At 44.4% G+C, this 24701-nt stretch overlaps 2 protein-coding genes across 2 annotated transcripts; one reads left to right on the forward strand and one right to left on the reverse strand.

Moving 5' to 3' along the window:
• Positions 1–520: 520 nt before the first annotated feature.
• RHOV (ras homolog family member V) lies at positions 521–5025 on the reverse strand. Its single transcript, XM_027674250.1, has 3 exons — positions 4706–5025; positions 1303–1361; positions 521–984 (listed from the first exon to the last, which is right to left on the reverse strand). Exons 1-3 carry the CDS (start codon positions 4899–4901, stop codon positions 544–546), a joined length of 696 nt encoding a protein of 231 aa, XP_027530051.1. The 5' UTR covers positions 4902–5025; the 3' UTR covers positions 521–543.
• Positions 5026–14513: 9488 nt separating this feature from the next.
• Positions 14514–24366, forward strand: VPS18 (VPS18, CORVET/HOPS core subunit). Its single transcript, XM_027706313.1, has 5 exons — positions 14514–14707; positions 18299–18440; positions 18633–18724; positions 19448–21318; positions 22040–24366. Exons 1-5 carry the CDS (start codon positions 14617–14619, stop codon positions 22766–22768), a joined length of 2925 nt encoding a protein of 974 aa, XP_027562114.1. The 5' UTR covers positions 14514–14616; the 3' UTR covers positions 22769–24366.
• Positions 24367–24701: the final 335 nt, after the last annotated feature.

Consider the following 24701-nt stretch of genomic DNA (forward strand, 5'->3'; position numbering starts at 1 on the left):
TTCACAGCCGAGTAACTTCTACCTACTTTGGCAAACAGAATCAGAGGGGGAACCCAAGTCTCACGTTACAAACTCTGCAGCCCATGTTTGACCACATTGCAGTCGCCCCTGCCCTACTCTCTGCCAAGCCTGTAAATCAGCCAAAACACAGGCCAATTTCAAAAGTCCCCCACATTTATTATGCTGCATCAGAACTTCAAAAGTGTGTGAGCTTCGACCAGGAAACTGGTCATTTTGAACAATGTAAGGAACCTGCCTGTTCTGGGGTACTGAGTCTTCATGTATTGAAGGCTCCCCTTAGTCTGGGACACTATAGACATGTCCAGCAGGTATTATAGCTGCCTGAACCATTCTACATCTTGGCACAATGGCAATCTAGTTCATGTCTCCTAGGCATCTGATACTGTACCCAGCAAGAGACAGGTTTCCAAGCCCAGCAGCTTATCATACCCTCCTTGCTGGGGCCATAGGAGCAGTCACTCCAAGAAGGTGCAGAGCCAATACTGGCTTTGGATGTTTCTTTCCCCTTCCTTTAAAGCAGCTTCAGACAAAGCAAAAGAACTTCTTCCAGCGGCACTTGGAGAGAGTCTTGATGCCTTTGGCAGTCATCTTCTTTTCCTGCCGTGCTTTGTGCTCAACACCACTGACAATGGCCATGTCAAAAACTTCTTTGAGGTTCTTTTGAGTCAGTGCTGAGCATTCCAGGTAGGCTTCAGCCCGGATTTTGTCAGCTAGACCTTCTGCCTGAGGTCGGGGCACAGGCTTCACATGGTAGCGATCCAGGCTGATGAGGACATTGACATCGTCCCGCAAGTCTGCCTGTGTCCCCACTAGCAGCACTGGTGCCCGGGGGTTGTGAGTTCGTATCTCAGGGATCCACTTCTCAGTAATATTTTGGAAGGAGCTTGGGTTTACCACACTGAAGCAGACAAGGAAGACGTCGGTGTCGGGATAACAAAGAGAGCGCAAACAGTCAAAGTCCTCCTGTAGAAAAGGAAGGGGGGACAAAGGAAGAGGGGAGAAAGAAAAAAGAAGTCTTCACTGGACTGATCTTCTAACAGCATGATACTTCAGTAGCTTTTCCACATGTTAACTAGGATAGGAAGACCCTCAGAGGCAGAGCATTGTGCTGATTTTGTGGCCATGCCACGTTTCAGACACAAGTTTCAGAGCCGTTCACCAAATGGCTGGTGCTGGGCTAGTGCATTTCCTTTCTTCCCAGTTCAACACTGCCTTCCTCAAAGCCTGCAACAGTCCCTGTCCCACAGGATCAGAACTGGAAGATGCTTTGATAGAGCTTACCTGTCCAGCAGTGTCCCACAGCTGAATCCGGACAGGGGCTCCATCCACAAGGACCTGCACTGTAGCAGAAAGAGAATGAGGATGAGTCTAAAGCAGTTGATCAGCGTTCACACACACACTTGTATGGGCCTTTCCTGAGCACTGTGGGTCGTATCCCATTGAACAGACTCACTGAAGTCACTTAAGTCTGTCCTCCTAGCTGACCATCCTCCCAAACCTCACTAAAACAGCTGAAGCTTGCACTGGGAACATTAAGAGACCTGCAACAGACCTTCTGATTTTGTTGGCTCTTGGGTGTTTTGTGTACTTGTCCAGTATTTTGAAAGAATAGTTCCACATTACTGAACAACTAACCGTTCCTCTAGAGAAGAGGAACCCTTAGACAAATGGTGTCCTCATTAACCACTCGTCCTTCTTCCACAACACAGGAAAAAAACAAACTGAGAACTTCAGCAACCTGCTCCTAGCTTCTTGGCCAAGAAAACTCAGATCACTCTCAAACCAGCTATTGAGAGATTTTTCCCATTCAGTCCAGAAATTTGGCTTTTAAAAAAATTTCTGTGAGTGTCCTAGCTAAGGAAAAACAAAGACCTAAACCCATCTTGAAATGAAGAAGCTATTAAGGAAACAGTGATGAGTGACATCCCCTTCAGAGTCTATCCACACACTGAAAACTGGAAAACTGCTTAGTTACACATGTAAAGTTTGCTCCCATTTCACTCCCTAATCACAGTAAGCCTTCATGTGGTATCAGCTGACTCAGACTGAGGGCTGGCAGGACCTCTGACAGAAATCTGGAACGAAACTGTTAGATGTTTAAGCACATAGATACCACAGAGACTGGTAAGGAATTGAGGAAAAGGAGAAAATGGTTGGGAAGCTGGAAGTCACTTGAAGTCCAGACAAGGTGGAGGGGTTGTGGTTGGGTGAATAGAGGCAGACATCAGGCTAAGGTGACAATGGCTGGCACTTGACACAACCTAGCAAAACTCCATTGCTATGTGCAAAGAGGAGGCTTTATTGTCTTCTTCATTAAAAACAAAAGCAAAAGCAAACAAAAAAACTCCCAACCAGAAACCAGATCAAGTTTTTGGAAATCTTGAAGAAATCAGTCAGACGAGAAAACTGATAGAAACAACTGACTTAGAGAGTTTAACACGACCTTCTGAAGGAGAAGGCTCCTCCCTGAAAGCAGTCGGGAGGGGGGGAGACACAGACAAAAGATGGCCTGAAGTTTGGTGGGAGACTGAGACTGGAAGAAAAATGAAGGGGTGGGTGCGTCCACCACAGTGCCACTCCTCACGGCATAGCTGAAAGTCATTGCTTCCTTGTGACTGGGAAAAAGTTGGGTTGTTACCATATCTCTGCCCCAGAGGAGGAAGAGAAACCTGTTCCTGATCAAAGAACCTGCTAGATCCTGACTTGATCTTCAAGGCAGCAGGCATTTGCCTTTCTAGTATCTGGTTTCCTCTGTCTCATAAGTGCATTGAGAGAAGGAATTAGCATCTCTGAAATGTTTTGCCGTCTTCAGAAGACAGGCACGACATATATTACCTACTGTTCCAGTGTTTGCACAAAGTTTTATCACATCTCCTGCTAGCCTAAGCTACACTAGCAACTCTGCAACAGCCCTCCAAATACCGCCCTCACAAGGTCCGCACCCTCAGGATGAGGATGGATCATGGTACAATAGCGAAGGGGCCGGCAGAACAGGATAGCCCGGTGGAGAAAGGTCACCGAGTACGCGTTTCACCCAAGGCTGCTCTACCTGGCAGCGACACCCAGCAGGAGGTAGCACCCAAAGAGATGTATGTGGCTGGGTCACTGTCCCAGAGCCGTTTCCCTAATAATGCAATACTTTGCCCAATCTTGTTATTGGCATCACAGTCCCATGACCAGGATTAAAGTCAGGATGTAAACTGCTCAGTTCTGCTGGCAGTTGCAATTGCAGGTATTCCCCAAGAGTGGGAGGAATTGGGTTGAAATTTCTGAAGTGGATCCTGAACAACAATTTTTGAATCCAGGAAGGGACTTTGCTCAGATTTATTCAGGTTAAGAGCAGGAGCGGGAAGGGAAACTTATCTATTCTCCCATTTCCTCCCAAGAAGCAGAAATTGAACTTCAGAATACCCATTTTTAATGTTTTTGATTTCTATCAGTAGCAAATCCTATGCATCTCTGAAGGCAGGCTTAGTACTTGGGACATCCAGACTGAGGTTAAACCCATGTGCAGCTATTTTCAAATTGCCTATTGCTAATGTGAGCATCTCTGCACTCATGCTGCCTTCACCTTTCTGGATAATTTTATTATGGATTTGCCCTTTCAAAAAAAATGTGCAGGCTAATAACAGTAATTTTAAGCCTCTCTTAGCCCAAACCATACACATCAATGTAAAGCGAGCAGAGAGAGAAGTAACCTTTCCCTTGAAGGACTCAGGACTCCTTACATTTGTTCCCAAAGGGCTGCCGGACCCTGAACAACAACACGTTCCCAGTTCATTTCCTTCAAGTGACAGTGGAAGAGCTTGGAGAGGGTCAAGGTAAATCAACAATTCCCAGTATAAAAGTGAGCAAGTGGGGGGACATTCAGACAAACAAAACACTCCCTCTAAGCACCTTGAGACTATGACACATTAGATGTCTCATTCCTGGTCTGACTCGAGCACATCTCTAATCTACCAATCTGTATTATCAAGTACTGTTGTGTTTCTTCATATCAAATAAAGATAAGAAATCTTTCAAAGGGCTTTGTATTCTTCTGGGGTTTATATTAGAAATTGGAGCCCAAAGGAAGAGGAATGTAGAACAAGAACAAAGATAGCATTTAGAAAAGTGGAAACTAATGAGAGCTCATCAGCTGACAGGGAAAGCAATTCTAGCCTGACTTACAAAGCTCTTCAACTTTTTGCCAACCTCTCTTCAATGCTAACTTCAGCACACACGTGGGGAACAGGATGGTTTTCCTGAATGTCAGTTGAAGCTACAAAGCCTACAGTGCAATGTTGTGATATTTCTGAAGCTAAAACCACCACAAACTACAATAACGAAAAAATTATGCCCCCCATCTATTTAGTCATAACACCACCACAAAACCAGGAAGGTGCCCAAGGTCATGGCACTTGCAAACCAACTCGGCACACGCTGGGTTGACACAGACCTGCAGAACGTAGGACCTCCATCTGCTAAACCTCGCAAAATGCCCGAAGGACTCGGTCCGAGTCACAGAAACGCCCTCGGGCTGTGGGCCCCCGGGCTGCGCTGGCCGCAGAGCACCCGGCGCGCAGCACCGCCGGCAGCTGCGGCACTGGGAGCGCTCACCTCCGCCCCGCTCGTCCCGACGCCGCGTCGGATGCGGATCATCCCTCGCCGCCCCAGACCCCGCGCAGCCCAGGAGGGCACCTACCGGAGAAGGTGTCAAGGGCAGTGGGCTGGTACTCGTCGGGGTACCCGTTGGTGGTGTAGCTGACCACCAGGCTGGTCTTGCCCACGGCGCCATCGCCCACCAGCACGCACTTGATGCCCAGCTCCGGGCCGCTGCCCCGGGGCGGGCTGTGTCTCCGCAGGGCGGGCGCGTAATCCAGGAGCTCCTGGGGAGGCATGGCAATTGCAATGGCACTGGCACAGGGGACTCCACAGGACTCAGCGACGGGAACAGCGCGGCGAAGTCACTGCCATGCCCGTGCGAGTGGGCCGCTATCGGAGCTGCCGTTCGGGGCCACCTTCTCCAGCCCGCCGAGCCTCGCTCCTCATCACTACACCTGCCACCCTAAGCACAAAACCGACCCCTATTTCCCTAGTCCCGCCCCGGTCCGCCCCACCGGGAGGCGGCCTGGCTCAGCCCTGCCCGGCCCAGCCGCCTCCTCCCGCCTCGTCCCGACTGTGAGAGCCCCGGTCCTGCACCCCCATCCGCCACGATGCCCTCCGAGCAGCTCCTGCCCTCGGAATTTCGGTGGGTGCCACGCCGTGCTCTGTGTCTTGCACACACGGGAAAACCACACTCCATCCGTCCCCCTCCTGCTTCCTTTTCAAAAGAAGCAGGGCCATTGCCCCATCTGGGGCATCTGTGATTTCTGCCATAAAATCAGGACAGGAGTAAAACCAACAGTACTGGTCAATATTCCGAGGGACAATGAAAAACAAATGCCCGAAATACATCACATCTGTTAACTGTGTGATTGTCATTATGATCATTTATCTGACCCAGCCAAGCTCTTGCTACATGGTGACAAAAGCCACAGAGTGTATTTTTCCAGCTGCACGGACATGTGCAGGAGTTCCCAGCCTGCTGCCTTTTTTCATATTCACCTTCGGTAGCTCACAAACCACACTCTGCCCTTGGCAGCTGAGAAGACAGCTCCATCCCTGCCCTCAGGAGCCTACTGTCTAAAGAAGTAGGACTAAACAAACAGAGGGGTGGGAGCACACCACTTAAAAGGAGAGATGTGGCCACACTATCACAGCAATCATTGCACACCAGCCATAGCACCTCCAAGTGATTGAAAACACTAGAGGGAAACTATTAATGCCTGCAATACCTAGTATTGCAACATCAGCTTTGAACGTGGATCTGTGTCCCAATGGAGGAGCTAAACTCTGGCTGTCTATGAACACCACTAATTTAGTTACCACGATGTTCTTCATGGTGCTCTCAGCAAGGGAGACCTGTCTGCACTAGGCAGGTTTGTGCTGCAAGGAGCCTCTGATTAGCAGTTCCTGAGCTAGTGTCTTGCTGTGGTTTGCATCCACACTGAGAAGCTACACAGGTGTTTCACCTGTATTAATACTAAACTTGAGAAGACATCTTTAAGCCAGGCACAGTCTAGAATGCTTTTCCCTATGGTTGACAGAAAGTCACAAGCGCTGCAACCCTTCAGATTCAGTGGACAAAGCATGACCACTCTTTGGAGACAGCCCACAAGCTTCCTGGGAACAAGAAGGAAGAAGGCTTTTTCTTTGCAGTGTTCTCTAGCAGTTTGCTTTAATCAACCCCTTCTGTGTTTTTTACTAAAGCACAGCCTTAAATTTCTACAGCCACAAAAAAAGGAGATGGTATTAGAAATTAGACTGCTGCTAAAACATGTGCCAGATAGTCTTGCTACAGCAAGTGGCTGCAGTCTCAAGGGACTGGCTTGTATTAGATTAGCTTTTTCTGGTGCCACACTCTTCAGTGCTAGTTCAGAGCCAGGTGACAGCTGAACTGTTCCAGAAAAGGCAAAAAGTGCTGCAACATGTGAGGTGTGGCTGTGCCTCCAATGGGACAGGCAAGGACACACTACCCCACAGCCAAGGCAGGCAGCACATCAAGTGAGGACCTTGCAGAGCTTTTTCAGTGCACTTCAGACACAGGCTAACATTCTGTGAACTATGACATTTCCATTTAATCAGAAGAAATGAATGTAAATGAGGGATTATTCACCAAATTGTTCACTGTTAGCAGTAGCAGGGGGAAGAGATGAAGCTGACAGCTCTTGTTTCCTGTATACTGTTTACTTGGGAATGGATGTCCCCTAAGAAGATACACTGTTGCCCCACTCCACTCTTTTTCTCTCATTCCTCCTAAAATTTCTTCCTTCTGAGACTATGCTCTTTTTTCCTTGCAGCTTCTGACACCCATTGGCTGGCATACACAACTTGTCAATGAGCTTAAGTGATTTTTAATCTATATTTAAACTAAGTGATTAAGCAAACAAACAGGGCAGCTCCCATGGGTTCATTTCTCAGGTCTTGCCTTGCTCCTGACAGTGAACAGAAGATGCAAGTTTAGTTTCACAACACAACGAGGAGTCAGACATTTTGGGTTTTCTAGATTTTTTTGTACAGTTTGGGGTTTTTTGCAGTGAAACTCTGTCCCATTTCCTGAGCTGCTGAACCGACAGCCACAGGGACCAGCTCTGCCACGTAGGTAGCAGGTATAGCAGGAAAGCCCCACTGCATGCTGCTTGCCTCACATGCTCCTCTGCCAAAATCAGCTGTGTCTGAGTGGGAAATACACAGTCTGCAAGGCTGTATTTGGCCCCTCTCCCAAGAATTATAATTAGTACAAATTATGATGGTCTTTCTCATGATGTGAATTCCCATCCACCAGGAATTAAGTGCAGAAGATCAAACTCTTTTCAGGCAGATCAAATATAGGTTTCAGGTACTTTTAGTGTTTAGCTGTTACTCAGCTGAGCTGCGCTATCATGTGTAGCTTCTTAAATGAAATAGAAAAGCTGTTCCATTAGAGTACGAATTGATTTACAGTGGAAATAAATCTATATATTTAGGTAGTGTGTGATTGTTACCATCAAACAAACTTTATACATCTGTACAAAGTCCTGTTTTTAAAAGAAACAGTCATTTAGAGGAAGACATTTCCTTTTCTTCCCATTTCTAATAATTATAGCCATTTTTCTCACTGCTCGTGTGGAAGGAGAAATTCACCTATTGACCAAATTAAGACCAGTACATAAACCAATTTGGATGAGGAGGAAACTAGGGCTTGTCCCTTGTGGGGACAAAACTATGGATCAGCTCAAACTATTCCATATACTTTCCCTTCTGAAATGCGGTGTTATAATTTTGGGAAATTGTGACACCGGGCTTTTTTTGCAGCTACTGGTCCTGACTTTATGGGCTCCTGAGAAATATTTCACCTCCAACAATCTCTTACTCTTCACCTCTGACAACATTGTCTTCTGCGTACCTGGCTGATATTCTTCTCCTGAGTCTTGTCTGAAAGTCACAGACTGGAAGCCACTATCGTTTTTCCAAAGCCTACTGAACTACTCACATTGCCTCAGAAAAAGTATCTCATGTTACGGCAGTTGGCAGAACTCAGTTCTTACCAAGGGAGAGGGAAAAAATTATCAGCCACTCTTAACACACTAGTGAGCAAACACAGCCTTCAGCGTTACTTGCATTTGTGCTGGTGGGCTGCGTATGTCAGTATGCTCCCTTTGCAAGTGGTGCCCTTGGATCACATTTCTGAATCCTTTTATGGTGCTGTGAAAGAGAAACCCTAAATGATGAGAAATGGGGGCATGGTGAGAAAAGGTGACAATGTCATTGTGCATTGGGGCAGGTGAGCGGGGATCTAAGACTGAGAGCGGAGCTAAACTGGAGTGCAGGTTCCAGAGCAACCCGGGTCCCGTGATGCCAAGAGATACGTTGAAGAAATCAAGATACAGCCACTGCCCAGCCGGTCACATTCATAGTCATAAGCAATAAGACAACCAGTGCTGAGTCACCCAGTGTTTTGTCATGCACCTGAGTGAGTATCCTCCCTGGGAAAAATCAAGCATAATTACCAGTTAAAAGAAGTGACAGACAAAAGGGTGAAGACAAGAGCCTGAGCCCGGTTTTCCCTTGCGGTGTGCCTTGTCTGGTCACTGCAACCTGCAGGAAGTGATGTCAAATGCTTCTTCATATAATTTTCTATCAACTTCACAGAGACAGAAACAGCCACAGCACAAAAGTCAGTGAAAAATCAGGCTCTGGCTATTGACAGAAAAATTACTACAACTGAAATCAAAGGAAAAAATATTCTAGTATTTGCTTTCCAATATAGAGTTCTTGATTGGTAGGAACTCTGTAGTTTTGGAGTTCACAGCAATAAAAATACTTTACAATTCTAGAGCAGCTAATGGGTACTTCTGGTGTGAACTGGAGATGTCTGGTTTTGAAATATCTTTTGGGAAAATAAAAAAAAAAAGGGAGAGAAACAACATTCAATACAGATCTCATTATCCTGGCCTTTGAATTACTCTAGTGCTTCTTCAAAATAAGAGCATGCCATGGGAGATGCACAGAGATGTTCTGGTTCATCTGTTCACTGCCACTCTAGTTAAATGGGGAGGCAAAGAGCCACAACAATTTAAGACTACAGAATAATATGTTTAAATGACATGACAACGTCACTAGCTCAGAAAATATTTTCTTAAATGTTCCAAGGAAAGACAAGCACCTGTATTGTACTAAGCCCCCTTCTCAAAGACAAATTCATTTCCCACCTGACTTACACAGGAACGAGTCCTACCTCACAGCTGTTCTATAAATAATTTAGAAGTGTGTTGCCATCTGCTGGAGAAGGTACATCTTTTAATACATCAACTGATAAATGTGAAAGAACAGGCAAGATTTAAGGCACTCAAAGCCCTTTCTTTAAATCTGAAAGAGAAATAGCAAATTTCAGACTACAGACAGGTTGGGAGACAATGGTCTGAGCTTAATTTATTATTATGTCAATCAATTAGACACTTTATCAAAAAAGAGGAGTTAACAATTAACTGAAATGGGTGAGGGAATTAACAAGAGGAAAGGTATAAAGTTCATATCCCCACTGTGAAACAGGGAAAGGCAGGCAGTTAACACCAAACAGTGAGGGGCTGGGTTGAAGAGGGATTGCTAGGAAAACCATAAAATGCTGTAAGACCACTGTCTCAACCAAGTTACCAGTTTCAGGTCTCAAGCTTATCCTTTATGGATCTTCCTTTAAGATCAGAACTGAGGGATTAGCTACAGGGTGTTGGTGACCAGAAAAAGGTTCCTGCCTTTTTTATCCTCATTGTAGGACTGAGAGGTTATGCCCTAGGTTTCCATGGGGCACTCGGTGGGCTTACAAAGGGCAGAATGATCTGGAGTGCATATGTAGCATCAATAGGCCTTGGTAGTTCACTTGTGGGAGAACTTCTTAAGGCATCAGGGTACGCAAGTCTGCAATTGCTGCTCTGGCGTAATATGGTTCCACCCAGCGTTTACCAGTCTGCAGGAAGTCTGCTTCTGACAATGAGTTTGAGGAGCTTGGGAGGTTGGTTAATCGCTAGTAGGTGGGCTCTGGCAAACTCATTGTTAGCTTTGATCTCTTTCAGGACAAATTATAATTGTTGTATGGCTCCCCATGTAGGTTCCAATTCAGGTTCTCATGGGTAACTGTGATACCCATGGGTACACAGCCACTGTGATTTCTTTTACTGCATTAATTTGTACATAGCATTCAAGTGGTCACTCAAAAACACTCTCCCTTCTCCTGGGAGAAAGTCTGTTGATTGGATGGGGAACATAGGTATCTCAGACTATCCTCAAAGCAGGTACAGGGGTGTCTGAGAGCCTGGCTGTATCTTTGTTGGTATCTTATGGAGGGTGTTGCATTTAGGGAATTACACCTATTTGCCTATGGCTTTTATGAATGCAGTGTATTTTTTATGTTGATCACAGTGAAGGAATATTCTATATACAGTGAGGTGGAATGATGATCAGTACTGCATCTGTAGTGGAAATGTAAGAGGAAGTCCAGGGTTTAATTCAAATTATAATTCTGTCACTAGGTTCTGCCCTTACCTCTTCCCATAGCCACATCTTCCGGCTGTCTCCTCTGCATCAGCACTCATGTTTGGATTGTGGATCACATACTCATCTGCTGCAGGGCAATGAACTGTCTCACTCTACAATCATACATGCACTGAGGTGCACAAAGTGTGGGCTGGACAGGGCAGCCAGGAATGACACAGACAGTGTTGAGGAAGCTCAGATTCAGACAGGCTAAATATTCTGGAAGTCTGGACCTTGGACACATTATATGTTTGTCAAGACCATTATCTAGAATCTGTTCCTCAAGGCAGCTGAAGAGATTAGCATGTCATATAGCATCTGGATGTTGATAGCTGGGTCCATAGCTTGGAGAAAATGTTAACCGCGTAAGTTAAAATTACTGCAAATTACTGCAGCTGTGATCACAGTCACACCAAAAGAAGACCAGGATTTAGGTTTCCAATCCAAACATATCACCGAAATCACCTAGATTCTCTCCCACAAGTTCCTCTTCTAGACTTATACCACTGCTACACACAAAATGTAATAATCTGATTCTCCACACATTCCTGGTGAATCAAAGAGCTGATAAATTTTTTGCCTGCAACCCTTGCTCTCCTTTTCTTTTCAGAATACCAAATCTGTGAATGTAGCACTGGGATATTATTATTGTATAGGTTTGTAAATTAAATAATCACAGCAGATGATAGTGCAGATGGATGGAGCAGGATTGTGGGCCTGGATTTAGCTTTAGGCTGGTGTTTCATTTCCAAATAAGGTGAGAATCTGGCTTCCAATTTAACCACACTAAAATCAGACACAGGTTTCTCATTAGCTATCAGCCCTAACAGGTTATAACATCTGCCAGAATAAGAAAGAAAATCTCTTTCATTTCTGGACGTGACCAAGAAAAAAAATTATTAAGATATGTCCTAATCTAGGCTTTGAGTGGAAACAGCCCATAGAGCTGGACACTGAGAAATTTGTGCAAAATGTCAATTTCGCCTAATTTCTAGATATATTTCAAGACAGTTTATTTCCCCCTTACCAAATAACCCTTCAATCTTCTACTGCTAAAAATATGACTAAGAAGAGAAAAAGTATGAGCATCATTGTTGAAGGCAACAGGGGGAGATCTCATCTGAAATGAGGGGTTAAACTATGCTCAACCCTGTTACATAAACATAAGCTGAAGCTGCAACTGATGCAGAGAACTACTTGGATGCTCCAGGAAACTAATTACCTCATCTTTTTAAGACGAGAAAGGCAGGAACTTCTTGATAAATCCTGGATTTGGTACATCTGAATGAAGGCTATCATTGGTTATGACTTTTGCAGAGGAAATGAACGCTCTCAGATGTCCTGTACGCTAAAGGACAGTGTTTGAACAAGAACAAAAGGATTCAGACTAGCCACAGCTTATGTTAGACTGGAAATCAGAGCTTGAAATCAGAGTTTGAAATCCTGAGAGCATTTGGAACAGGTACGAGTGGGAGCAGTTGGGGGAAAAATACCCACACTCTCAGACAGAGTTTGATAGGAATAGAGAAAGGACTATATGATGTGGTATCTACAAGAGTGGGAGAATGGATCTGATAGTCCAAGAAGTCCCTTCCTAACTCATTACCCTAAACCTAATGTAGTTTGTACGTACCTTTTAAGAAGCTGAAGGAGAACAGTTGCTGCTTACGATGATCAGGATGATTAGACAGCAAAAGAATGTGGTTTTGTTATTTTGGCTCAGAGCTGCCACATAAAGCGGCTAAAGAGCAGAGGCTGGAACTGGGTCTTGGCTCCTGCCCGAGCTTGCGGGCAGGCAGAGTCAGCAAAAGCCATGTTCTGTTTTTAGCAAAGCAGGCAGAGGTGACCCTGTGGAGGCATACCATTGGAGCCTCCAGGAACCCTGCTAGCGTGGGACCTGCATATTTGGCTAAGCACTGGGGAGAAGGCCTAAGGCTGAGTGATGCAGATCACAGCCCTAGTTTATGGGAGTGAGGTATCCAGTAAATGACCAGAGAAAAAGGAGATATAACTTTGTGCAAAGGCAACCACATGCCACTGCTGCTAGTGGTGCCTCACTGCCACCTGATGTCCAAACTAAGTTTGGGAAGACCTCCTCAATCTTGAAACGGATTCCTCCGGGTTGCAAACTGTCCTGTACCCTGTGGGACAACATTTCTCTGTTCCTTCCAGAAAGTGAAAATTACATCTAATATACAATATAAACTCACAGTATAGTATATAGCATACATATAGTATAGAGAATACATATAGTATACACATAGACATCTCTATTCATTCTATATAGCCTGGAGGAGAGTGAGGGGAGACCTCATTGCAGTCTACAACTTCCTCATGAGTGGAGGAGGAGGGGCAGACATTGATCTCTTCTCTGTGGTGACCAGTGACAGAGCCTGAGGGAATGGCCTGCAGTTGTGTCAGGGGAGGTTTAGGTTGGATATTAATTAGAAAGAGGTTCTTCACCCAGAGGTGGTTGGGCACTGGAAAAGGCTCCCCAGGGAAGTGGTCACAGCACCAAGTATGACAGAGTTCAGGAAGCATTTGGACAATGCTCTCGGGCACATGGTGTGATTCTTGGGGATGGTCCTGTGCAGGGCTAGGAGTTGGACTCAGTGATCCTTGTGGGTCCCTTACAACTTGGCATATTCTGTGATTCTGTGAAACCCAAAGGGCTGTATAAAAGATTAGTCTTTTTGTTAATGCCATTGTTATAAATTCTGCTAGTTTAATCTAGCAGGTAAAATTGTAAATAACAATTGTTAGCACACCAGAACAAAAGAAACTCTCAAGTTATAAGCACTATTTAGCGATACAGAAGCTGTGTCCAACAGATTTAGTCTAGAAAGCTGGGATAAACTTGCAGAGCAAGTCTAGTATAGTTCAAGAACAGCCTTATGCTGGATCCTCATATGCTGTGCTTCAACCATCATTCTAGCAATAGAGCCAAGATTTTACCACTTGGTACTACACAAGAGCCACAACACAGGAGTTTTTACAGGAGTGTTTAAAAACAGACAATCCCTAGTTGCAGCAAGTAGAATCACTATGAAATACTGTGTTTGTAGGACCATCAGGACTGATTCTAGTGCTGCACACTGCTGCACTCAGGAGGGGATTTCTCATGCACACGGCTGCACACAACAGGACAGCGTCACGGAAAAATGGGAAAGAAAACTTTCAAACCAGAGCTACAGGTTAGAAAGCCAACATTACTTTGTTACAGCACCAGGTACATGGGGGGGTATCTCTGCCTATCACGCACATGGAGATTCACATTTCTATTGCTTATATCCAATTTATTGTATGCATATGTATTTACATTCCCATAAGTTTACACCTATTTCCAAGCATCTTTATTCATATGTTAATTAATTGCATAGATTTTATTACACATGCACACATATTTGGGAAGCGGTCATTTGAGGGGTCTCTAGTATTCATTTGGGATGGTACCCTACCTCTTTTTATTGGCATTTGGTCACAAATACAGGGTTTCAAGTTCGGCATGGTTCTATCTTGTTATATTCAACAACGAAACCAGACTGTCCAACTCCCATAGAGGAACTTCTGGTTTATTATTGGCATACAAAACTGCCGATAAAAGATCATCTGATTATTACTGACATATAAAACTCCTTTGTTTATTCGAGCAGGCCCTTTCTTATTTCAACAGAGGCTTTTTGGCATCAACGGCAGCGACCAGAAGCCGCGGGCACCGCACGGAGCCCAAGACCTGGAAGCAAGGGTACAGGCCAGTTAGCCATTCTCGGGGGAAGGTCAGGGACACGAAGGTCAGGGCTGCGAATACCGGCGTCACTAATTCCAGCGCCATTTTGAGGAGGGAGCGGCCCCTCCCGCCCGGCGGGCCCGGCCCGCAGGCGCAGTGCGGCCACGTGACGGGGGTCAGCTGAGCGCGGGGGAGCGGCCGGCGCGGCTCGGGGGGTGCCGCGGCCGGGACTGGGACTGGGACCGGGACTGGGACCGGGGCCGGGGCCGGTGTCGGTCATGGCCTCCATCCTGGACGAGTACGAGGATTCCCTGCACCGCTCCGCCTCTGTGCAGCAGAGCCGCGCCAGCGTGGGCATCCCGCACTCCGGTAGGTGTCCTCCTCCCCTCGGCGGGGCCTTCGGTGTGCGAGTCTTCCTGCTGAGAGCGAGGAGGCGAGTGGGCAGCTCCGGGTGGTGACTAGGGTGGTGTCAGGCTGTGGGGAGTGCTTCCAGGAAAAGGTGTATCGCTGTGTGTGTCGCACAGCTTTCAGCTGCGATTGTTTCTCCGTTGTTTGCTGTGTGAAATGCTTTGACACAGGGAGCACCTGATTGCTGGTGGAGCCCAGGGGTGATGCAGCGCCTTAGCAGAACTGAGGTGCTGCTGTCTGTGGGAGGGTCTGCACGGCCCCTGTGCCGTGCGGTGCGAACACGCGTGCACCAAGTGGCGTATGCCTTTGTAGTCACAAGTTATAGCCAACCACACCTCAGCCCTGCCCAGCTCAGAGCTGTGGTAGCTGGTTGAGAACATTTCATCACTTTGCTTCTTTTTTTATCTCCTCTCTGAGGAAGCCAGCTGTTACAGTGTTATGGATGTGTACACAGCTGTACCTGCATGAAGTTAGTTTCCTAACTCAGGGGCAGTTTCCGGAGACTTCATTTCTTTCGAGTGGTTCCCTTAGGCTGACTATATGATAGCAAGGTTACCAAGAAAGCAGTCTGTATCACTGTTAAACTTTTCTGTCAAGATCTGCGAAGCTTTGGTATACGGTTCTATTCAGGGAGGTGTCCAATTGATGTAAAGTGATGGTGTGATCACCAGTCAGTTGTTTCTTTCCTGTGAGAGAAAGCAAACAAATGGCAGGAATATTCCATGATAAATTCAAGCTTTATTAGGTTCAATAACCATTCCCTATTAGATGCCACCATTCAACATTTTGTTGGGTATGGCAGGGAAATGTAGGTTATGAGATGATTCTGTTCTGTCTGGTATTGTCATGGTAGTACCAGCTGCTGTGCAGAACTGGCATTTTTGAGTTACAAGTTTGGAAATACATGGACACATTCTTTCAAATTTTTTCTTCATGTAGTCTTGCCCACTGTGAGTCTTTGGGGAAACCAGGTTGTGAGGTTCATATATGCAGTAAGAATTGATGAATTCTGTCATACTGTGGATATTATTGAGTATAAATACACTGGCAGAATTACTCTGAGCCTAGGTACTGAAGTAGGTATGTTCCTCTTGTTTGTTTTGACATAAATTGTTATTTTGTATTGTAATGTTAGATAAAGAATAAGTGGCCTGAATAGCTGTTGTGCAGAACAGTGTTGGGACAGGCCAGGTCACTGAAAATAAAGTTTCAAGGCCTCAGCTTTTCTTCTTGACTGCTGCAACATCTGTCTCCAGTCATGGCTGCTTTACAGTTGAGAAATCTGCCTGTTTGCTGACAGTTGATGTTGGCAAAGGAAGTTGGGGAAACTGCTAAATGGCAAAGGCACAGCCTAATCAGGGTTTTAATTATTCTTAAATCAGACCAGACTGGCAATTTTTAATAAAACTTGGGCTGGTAAAACTCGTGGGCAATCTGAAGTTTAAGCAAATTTATTTTGGAAAAAGATACAATAGTTAATTTCTTAAAAGCAGTCCATAAGGTTAGATTGGAAATTCTGGAAGATGTTGAAACATATTTCTCAGTTTCAGTTAGTTGTCCCCCGCATTTGTTAAACTGCAGGTATTGTTTCTCAAAGTTGTAGATAACCAAGCAGCGACTCTCTATCCAACCTAAAGTCCTGCTGCATTGTGTATTGAGTGTGCTTCAAAGTGGTGCTGTTAGTCCCAGTTTAGAGCATGTTAGGCCTATGCTCTGTAGGGCAGAAGTAGTATGTTCTCTCTCAGATACAATTCCAGATTTATTTTTTCTTTAAGTTTACACCTTCCTAGTTAACTGCTTTGGCCCTGGACAGCCTTAACTTGCTCTAGGTCTTTTGGGGTTTGATCATCCTGTCCAGGCTAACTGCTGCATGGATCTGCTTGCTTTAGAGATCCTTCACTTGCATATGGAGCAAAGCACATGTGTTAACCTAGCAAAGTATCTGTCTGTGTTGCTTCCAGGCATGAGGTAGTTTGGTCAAATTGAGATCCTCTGTGGTTTTCTTTGACAGAGAGTTGTGTAAGACTTTGTGCATATGGGAAATTCAGTCACTGGAAAAACTTGTGGGACAGATATGGATGAAACTTTGTGATAAGATCTGTTGGTGGATCTTATGTTTCAGTATTTTGCTAGTGAGTATCGTCGTCTGAGTTTGGTTTTATCTGAACGTGTTCTTATTTTACAGTTCGCTGGGTTATCTGAGCACTTTAGTAGTTTTTTGCTTCCTCATAAGAAGACCATAAAGAGTGCTGTTCTCATTTAGGAGTAGAGTGGCATGGCCTCTTCAAGTCCAATGTTTCTTGGTGCAGAGGTCTACCCATGTGTAGTGAAAACTCAATCTGGTGTGCTGCTTTTCTGCACTGCCACATGTATTAAAGATTCACCTGTCTTAAAAGTCTGTTTGTTGACTGCTTGCCTATGGCTGGGCTTTTGCCATTGTCATAGCCAAAGGAACTGCATCTTGTGCTTTGCCCATCTGTACTGAAGATCATAAGAGGTTTTTAAAGCATTATACCTCTAAGATTTAATTATTTATTAACACATTTCTCCAAAAGTATGTCGCTTCCCTCAGGTCAGACTTTCTCCATTCTCTGCCTCTCCCACCTAGATCTCCTTTATAAATAATCCCTCCGTGTGCCTTACCATGTATACCACATTTCCCAAGCTGGCTGGGACAAAACTGACTAGCTGAATACTTAATTAGTCACATTAGCTAACTTGCTCTGGTTGAACACATGCCCATTTTCAGTTCATTGATTTGCCAGGTTTGCTTCTTTGGGCTTAAAACACAGCATGTGTCCTATAAGGTAGCTGTGTCTTGTCAAACTTCGTAACTCTAACCTTAACTTCATTGGGCATTTCTTAGAATTCAGGCATGGTTTTTGAAAAGATCTGAGGATAGGTTAGTCTGGCTCCATGCTGGGATTTGCCATGAAATGATAAACCAGTCTAAATGGGTCTTGGCTCAAGAAGTGATTTAAGACATGACTGGATCACTGATTCAGCAATCACCAAGTCTTAGCTGTTATTTTGGTTCTAATAAGTAGTTTCCATGCTGTCCTGCAAAAGCTGGAAAGTTGCAATTAGGATGGTGTTATGGTTGGTAAACAGGGTTACAGTAAAGACATCATTTTGACTCCAGCTGTGTTCCCCGCAGCAAATGATCCAACAGAATTCTCTCTGCAATGAAGTCTGCTATGTGGATATAGAAAAACCCCACATGGCTTTAAAAAAAGCTTTAGCTTGTGTGTGATGGATGTAAAGTATGGTAGCTCATTCAATTCCAACATGGAATTTCAAATTAATACTTATGACAAGTCTGCAGTTCTGTGACAAGACAGTAAAGCATATTATTACTTTTCTTTCCTGTTATACATATCCAAGTAAGTGCTGCTCTCTGTGTTCATGCTCCATGGAGCACACATTTTTCAGTAAAACTCAGAGCAGGCAATGATCCTTCTAGTCTATTAGGTTGGATTTTGATGCAGTATGGGATTATTGTTGCAGGGGTTTGTCTTATTTAGTTTTTAAGTGTTCGCATTCTTTCTCCAGGCTATGTGAATGCACGACTGGAGAAGGAAACACCAATATTTAACAAGCAAAGGATTGATTTTGCTCCTCCAGAGAAAATTAACAGCTTAGTGGTCTCCTCTAACCAGCTCTGTATGAGCCTTGGCAAAGACACCATTCTCAGGTAATGTTGCCAGAGTCCTGAAGTTCCTGCTTGTTTTTCCCTGCCTGTTTTTTTTTTTCTTTTCTTAAGTTATTAGAGAACTTATATTTGCAAACTGGATAAGAAGCCATGAGCCAAATATGAAAAACAGGTGAGGAGTTACACGTACATGGACTTCTGTTGGAAGCACACTTTCATGATTTCTCTTTGCAGGATTGATCTTGGGAAGCCAGATGAACCTAATCAGGTAGAGCTGGGACGCAAAGATGAAGCCAGAGTCTACAAGATGTTTTTGGACCACACAGGTGAGGCAGTGGACCATGTGTATTTACAGACAGTGGTCAGTGGTGCAGTTCAGCATGCGTAACAAAGCTCTGGTGAAGTTTGCTTTCTGTTCTGTGTATAAAGAGAACAGGTCAATCTTCTGGGCCAGGCTCTGTTGCCCAAGGACCCTGCTTACTCATTTGCCCTTTTGCTTGTAATAAAACACTGGCTTGTTGTGTCTGTGTTGTGTTTCAGAACTCTCTAAAATGAACACATGCAATTAGGCTGTTGTAAGCAAGGCTGCTAAAGCCAGTAAAAGGAAATTTTTGACCATCACTCTGAGCTGTATGGTTTATATAAGGATTTTTTAAAAGGACCATAAAACATCTGCAGTTTGTAGCCTTGACTGATTTTAAAAGACTAAATGAAAGTTTGGAAAGAGATGCTTGTATCTCTCACCGACTCCCAGGTGTAGTAGGGAACTCTGGGAACTGTTTATCCTTAGGACACTTATTGAAACACAATACCTTCTTGCTAAAGCATCTGAGACTAGTAATGTAAGTTTGCAACATATGGACTACCATTCTGATCCAACATGGAAATCCCCCACATTCCTGTGAATGCCCGGGAAAGTGTTGAATTAAGTATGTTGATATTGGAGCTTATCAAATGTTAGGATTAGAAGCTTCAGGAATTTGGCTTGCTTAGGCACGGTCTTAATTTGTTCTCTCCTTCTCCTTCCCATACCCATCTCCTGTTGGCAGGCTCCCATCTCCTGATTGCTCTGAACACCAGTGAATGCCTTTACCTGAACAGAAGTGTTCAGAAAGTGCGAGCACTCTCTCGCTGGAAAGGACACTTGATTGAAAGTGTGGGCTGGAACAAATTTCTTGGTTCAGAGACCAACACTGGGCCCATCCTGGTGGGGACATCCCAGGGGCAGATCTACGAAGCTGAAATCTCTGTCAGTGAAGGAAGCCTCTTTAGCACTAACCCTGACCAGTACTTCCGACAGGTCTACACTCTAGAGGAGGAATCAGGACCTGCCCCAGTCTGCTGCTTGGAGATTGAACGAGGGATAGAAGGGAAATTTTTTATTATAGCAACCACTAGGAAGAGACTCTTCCAGTTTGTTGGCAAAGTGCCTGAAGGAACAGAGCAGCAAGGCTTCAGCTCCATATTTGCTATGCATGCTGACCATTTGCCCAGCTTTCGGGAGTTTCCAGCCAACTTGGGATTCAGTGAGATAGCCTTTTACACTCCAAAACTGCGCTCCAACCCACGCTCCTTTGCCTGGATGATGGGAAATGGTGTTTTATATGGTACATTGGATTATAGTCGTCCTGATTCCATTTTGAGTGATGAACGGGTCTGGGTTTATCCTTCTGATATTGATATAACTGTGAACAAGCCAATATCCATTGTACTTACCCAGTTCCACTTCCTGTTGCTGCTGCCTGACCGGGTGAAGGCTGTATGCACTCTGAATGGGCAGGTTGTTTTCCAAGATCTCTTCCTGGAGAAGTTTGGCCTGCTGACGTGCATGATCAAAGATCCTACAGTCCAGCAGATATGGATCCACACTGAGAAAGTAGTGTTCCGCTACCATGTCCAACGGGAATCTAGAGATGTGTGGAAGATGTATATGAATATGAACAAATTTGATTTAGCTAAAGAGTATTGTAAGGACCGTCCAGAGTGTCTAGATATTGTACTGGCAAAGGAGGCAGAGCACTGTTTCCAAAACAAGAGGTATCTAGACAGTGCCAAATGTTACGCACTGACCCAGAACTACTTTGAGGAAATTGCTCTGAAGTTCATTGAAGCCAAGCAAGAAGAGGCCCTGATGGAGTTTCTGATTAAGAAGCTAAGTAACCTAAAACCTTCAGAGAAGACACAGACCACTCTGCTGACCACGTGGTTGACGGAGCTGTACCTGAACTGGCTGGGTATATTGGAAGGAGATCCCTCACAGCGAAATCTCTATTTAGATACACGGGAGAAGTTTCGCACTTTCCTGAGCAGTCCTAAAAACAAAGACTGTCTTTTTAATAATCGGGCATCTATTTACGAGCTGTTGGCAAGCCATGGCGACACAGAGCACATGGTGTACTTTGCAGTCATCATGCAGGATTACGAGCGTGTAGTAGCTCACCACTGCCAGCATGATGAGTATGATGAGGCTCTAAATGTGTTGTCCAGGCACAGAGATGAGAAGCTGTTCTACAAGTTCTCTCCAGTTCTCATCCAGCATATTCCCAAGAAGGTAGTTGATGCTTGGATTTCTATGGGCTCTAGACTGGATGCCAGGAACCTCATTCCAGCCCTTGTTAACTACAGCCAGAGTGCCAGCACCCAGCAGATCAATGAAGCCATTAGATATATGGAGTTCTGTGTCTATCAGTTGGAGGAAACCCAGCAAGCCATTCACAACTACCTGTTGTCTCTTTACGCTTTATGTCGGCCAGACTCACTGCTATCATACCTGGAGCAAGCAGGAACCAACCCAAACAGGATCCACTATGACCTGAAGTATGCATTGCGCCTGTGTGCAGAGCATGGGCACCACCATGCATGTGTCCATATTTACAAAGTGATGGAATTATATGAGGAGGCTGTGGATCTTGCTTTACAGGTGTGTGTGTGTCTGTGCATGCTATGATATACAGCAATGTTGCTTATTCAAGTTACCTTGAACAATGGAGCATTGAGAGGAACTGGACAGACTCATCAGGATTGAAGCTGTGCAGCTAAGGCTAGGAGGAAAGACCTGTCTCTGTTAACATACTTCTGTGCTTTTGCAATTGTTTTAAGTAGACAGCAGACTGTTACAAGCCATAACTGAGGGTAGGGGCGTGGAAAGTACAAGGGAGAGTACTGTCTGTCTTAAGCTCAGTCTCTGACATAAAATACCTTTAACATATCTGCCTTTATGCAAGACTTGTATAGCTACTGTTAAGGATTCTAATTACTTCCTGTTCCTAGCTGTGAAAATTGTCACAGAAGAATGCCTTTGTCAGCTTAATCTGACCTTCACTGAGATGCTGGATTTTTTTCTATTGACCTTGCTATGTCTTAGCTGAAATGTGTGACCAGCAAAGATACTCTAACATGGATTTGCCCTTTTTGTGCTGGGCTTTGTTCTCTGTTGGGTAGCAAGCGAATCATCATGGGGGAATACTAGTGGAGAGGAGAGGTGTTTGACATGTAAACAAGGAGCAGGCCTGTAGTGCAGTCCTAGGCAAAGAGAAGTTTTCTATTAATGCCTCCTATAATGGACAGCAGGCTTTGAAGTTGAATGGTGGATAAACAAAGAGGGAAACTTAACTCTGTTTCCTTGTCTGTCCAACTTCTAGGTAGATGTTGATCTTGCCAAGTCCTGTGCAGATCTTCCTGAAGATGATGAGGAACTCCGAAAGAAGCTGTGGTTGAAGATCGCTCGGCATGTTGTTCAGGAAGAGAAGGATGTCAAGAAGGCAATGGCCTGCCTGTCCAGTTGTGCCCTGCTGAAGATTGAAGATGTGCTGCCATTCTTTCCAGACTTTGTCACTATTGACCATTTCAAGGAGGCAATCTGTAACTCGCTGGAGGACTACAACAAACACATTGAGGAACTGAAAAGGGAGATGGAGGAAGCCACACAGAGTGCCAAGAGGATCCGAGAGGACATCCAAGAAATGAGAAATAAGTATGGGTCTGTGGAACCTCAGGAAAAATGTGCTGCTTGTGACTTTCCACTTCTAAACCGCCCTTTTTACCTTTTCCTGTGTGGTCACATGTTTCACTATGACTGTCTCCTCCAAGCAGTTTTCCCAAACCTTCCTGCCTATAAGCAGGCAAAACTTGAAGATCTTCAGAAGAAGCTGGCAGCTACCAGTCAGCCATCCAAGAGCCACCATCGTCCCAAGGATGCAGATACCATTAGCCTGGGGAAGGGGCAGCAGAGTCGGGAACAGATCAAAGCTGACATTGATGATATTGTGGCAGCAGAATGTGTGTACTGTGGTGAGCTGATGATCCGATCCATTGACAAACCTTTTATTGATCCCCAAAAGTATGAAGAGGAGATGCAAAGCTGGCTGTAGTTTTTCCAAATCTGCAGCTGTCAATATGGGAGAGTAGTTTTGTTCACAACTTGTGAACCTTCTGTAGTGGCAGTATAACCTCTAGGAGCAGGAACACAGTGGCTTCTGTGGACCTCTAAGGAGAGTAGTGGGGTCTTTTTACCAGGATTACAGAGAAGTAGTCCTGAAAAATGGGGAGATACAGCTATGGCTGTTTAAGAACTTGAGCAATAGTTAGAACTAACTTACATCCTGGAATATATTTAGCAGATGTTTGCTGCTTGCAGTTCTTCTGAGGTTCTCAATGGGAAGCTAATGGAGTGTCGTCTTGTCCAGAAGGAATTGGAAATAGCCCATGATTTGTCTTCCCTCTTGTGTGGTATTTGTTTTGGTGAAGACAAGCTTAAAGGGAAAGGTAGTGAAGGACACTAAGCAATGTAGTCTTCATTTGTCGCTTTCAAAGCTGGAATTGTCATCTATTTCCTTTTTGCTGAGAATCTATAACCACGTACATGGGAGGAACATGAAAGGACAAATGCTCTTGCATACGTATTTTGTAAACATCATGCTACACAAATACGTTTCTATGCAATGCGATGTAAGAATGTGTATAATTCTCAAGCAGGAGTGTCTCATAATACACTAAAATAACTTGCCTGCAATTCAAGATGTGTAATTCTCTTTCTCACAAGCTTTATGCACAAGCCCATACATTTGAATTTTCTCTAGGTTCTGTTTCTGGAAATGCTTGTTCACCCCTTTCTCCCTCTCTCCATGCTGTTTCTACTATGACTGCCTTTGTATAGCGGGTCTTGGTTTTGTCTTCACCCCAAACCAAAACTGATATATGCAGTAATAAGGTTTCAACTGATGTTCTGCAAGCAGAAACACAACCTGTTTGTATTATCCTGAAGTGGTCCTCTTCAAGCTGCACTTGACAACTAGACTAGAGATCTAGTCAGAGTTTCACTCAATCGTAGTCTACAGAAAAGTTCTGTGGTGTGAAATTTTGCTTTGCCCTTTAAAGCCAGTACCTTGTGCTTAAAAAGTCTTTTGCTTTCCTGGTAGTATTTGATACTTTCTGGAAATGGCTGTAAGTCAATGCTTCTATCTATTGCTCCAATCTGGAAAATTCTTCCCAGAAGATAGTAATCACTACTTGTGAGTGAGGGAACAAAATATTTTCTTTAGAGATTTAGCAAGAGTTCCTTATTTATTTAAAGAAAATAAAATTTTAATTAAGTTTTGCTGTTTGGGGCTGAATCACAAAGGTAGTAATTGACAAAGAATTGAATGTTCTAAAAGGAGAAAATCATACTCTTGTAATTAGGGCAATAGAAAATACTGTCTTCTGAAAAACCTTTTCAGTTCTTTCATATGAATGTGCTTGTCTTGAGTACCTCTCTCAGTCTCCTAATCTCCCTGTTTATAGGGTTGTAGAAATGGGTCTTCATGTTAGTATAAATTGGTGTCCTCAAGGATCTGACCTAAGAATTATGGTAACAATTCAGAACTTCAGAAGAACTTCTATGCTTTTATTGGGAGCTTCAGCCTGGAATGAATGAATTTTATCTGTGTAAAATGACATGAGTAATAAAGAACAGATCTGACGGTAGGAAGACCTCAGGCTTTGAAATCCTCTTTCCTTTGTTGGAACCATGGGATAGGCAGTCTTGTTACCACCTGGAGGTGTGTGTTTCTTGGCTTATCAGAAACCACTGTTTCAGTGGTTCCATTAAGAGATGGCTCAGAAACCCCCACATGTAGTTTTCTTTGGCTCTAGGAGTGCGCACCAGATGCATATACTACAAATCTCATGCTTCCTCACCATTGTTAACTGAAAAATCATTTACGTGATTTGTTGTCAAGGTTGTGAAGAGTGTTACTGCCAGCAAAGACTGCAGCAGCGATTAAACGACTGGTGCCAGTAATACAAGAAGCTAGATAAAGGTAT

Source organism: Neopelma chrysocephalum, unplaced genomic scaffold, assembly GCF_003984885.1.
Source record: "Neopelma chrysocephalum unplaced genomic scaffold, ASM398488v2 Primary Assembly neopelma1_24, whole genome shotgun sequence".
NCBI lineage: Eukaryota > Metazoa > Chordata > Aves > Passeriformes > Pipridae > Neopelma > Neopelma chrysocephalum.

Bases quoted from the DNA above. Each gene is read 5' to 3' on its own strand.
- VPS18 (XM_027706313.1), top strand. From the start codon at position 14,617: ATGGCCTCCATCCTGGACGAGTACGAGGATTCCCTGCACCGCTCCGCC. The intron at 18,725-19,447 runs GTGAGGCAGTGG...TCCTGTTGGCAG, and splicing joins GATGTTTTTGGACCACACAG to GCTCCCATCTCCTGATTGCT. The intron at 21,319-22,039 runs GTGTGTGTGTGT...TCCAACTTCTAG, and splicing joins CTGTGGATCTTGCTTTACAG to GTAGATGTTGATCTTGCCAA.
- RHOV (XM_027674250.1), bottom strand. From the start codon at position 4,901: ATGCCTCCCCAGGAGCTCCTGGATTACGCGCCCGCCCTGCGGAGACAC. The intron at 1,362-4,705 runs GTAGGTGCCCTC...TTTCTGCTACAG, and splicing joins TGCCCTTGACACCTTCTCCG to TGCAGGTCCTTGTGGATGGA. The intron at 985-1,302 runs GTAAGCTCTATC...CCTTTTCTACAG, and splicing joins TGTGGGACACTGCTGGACAG to GAGGACTTTGACTGTTTGCG.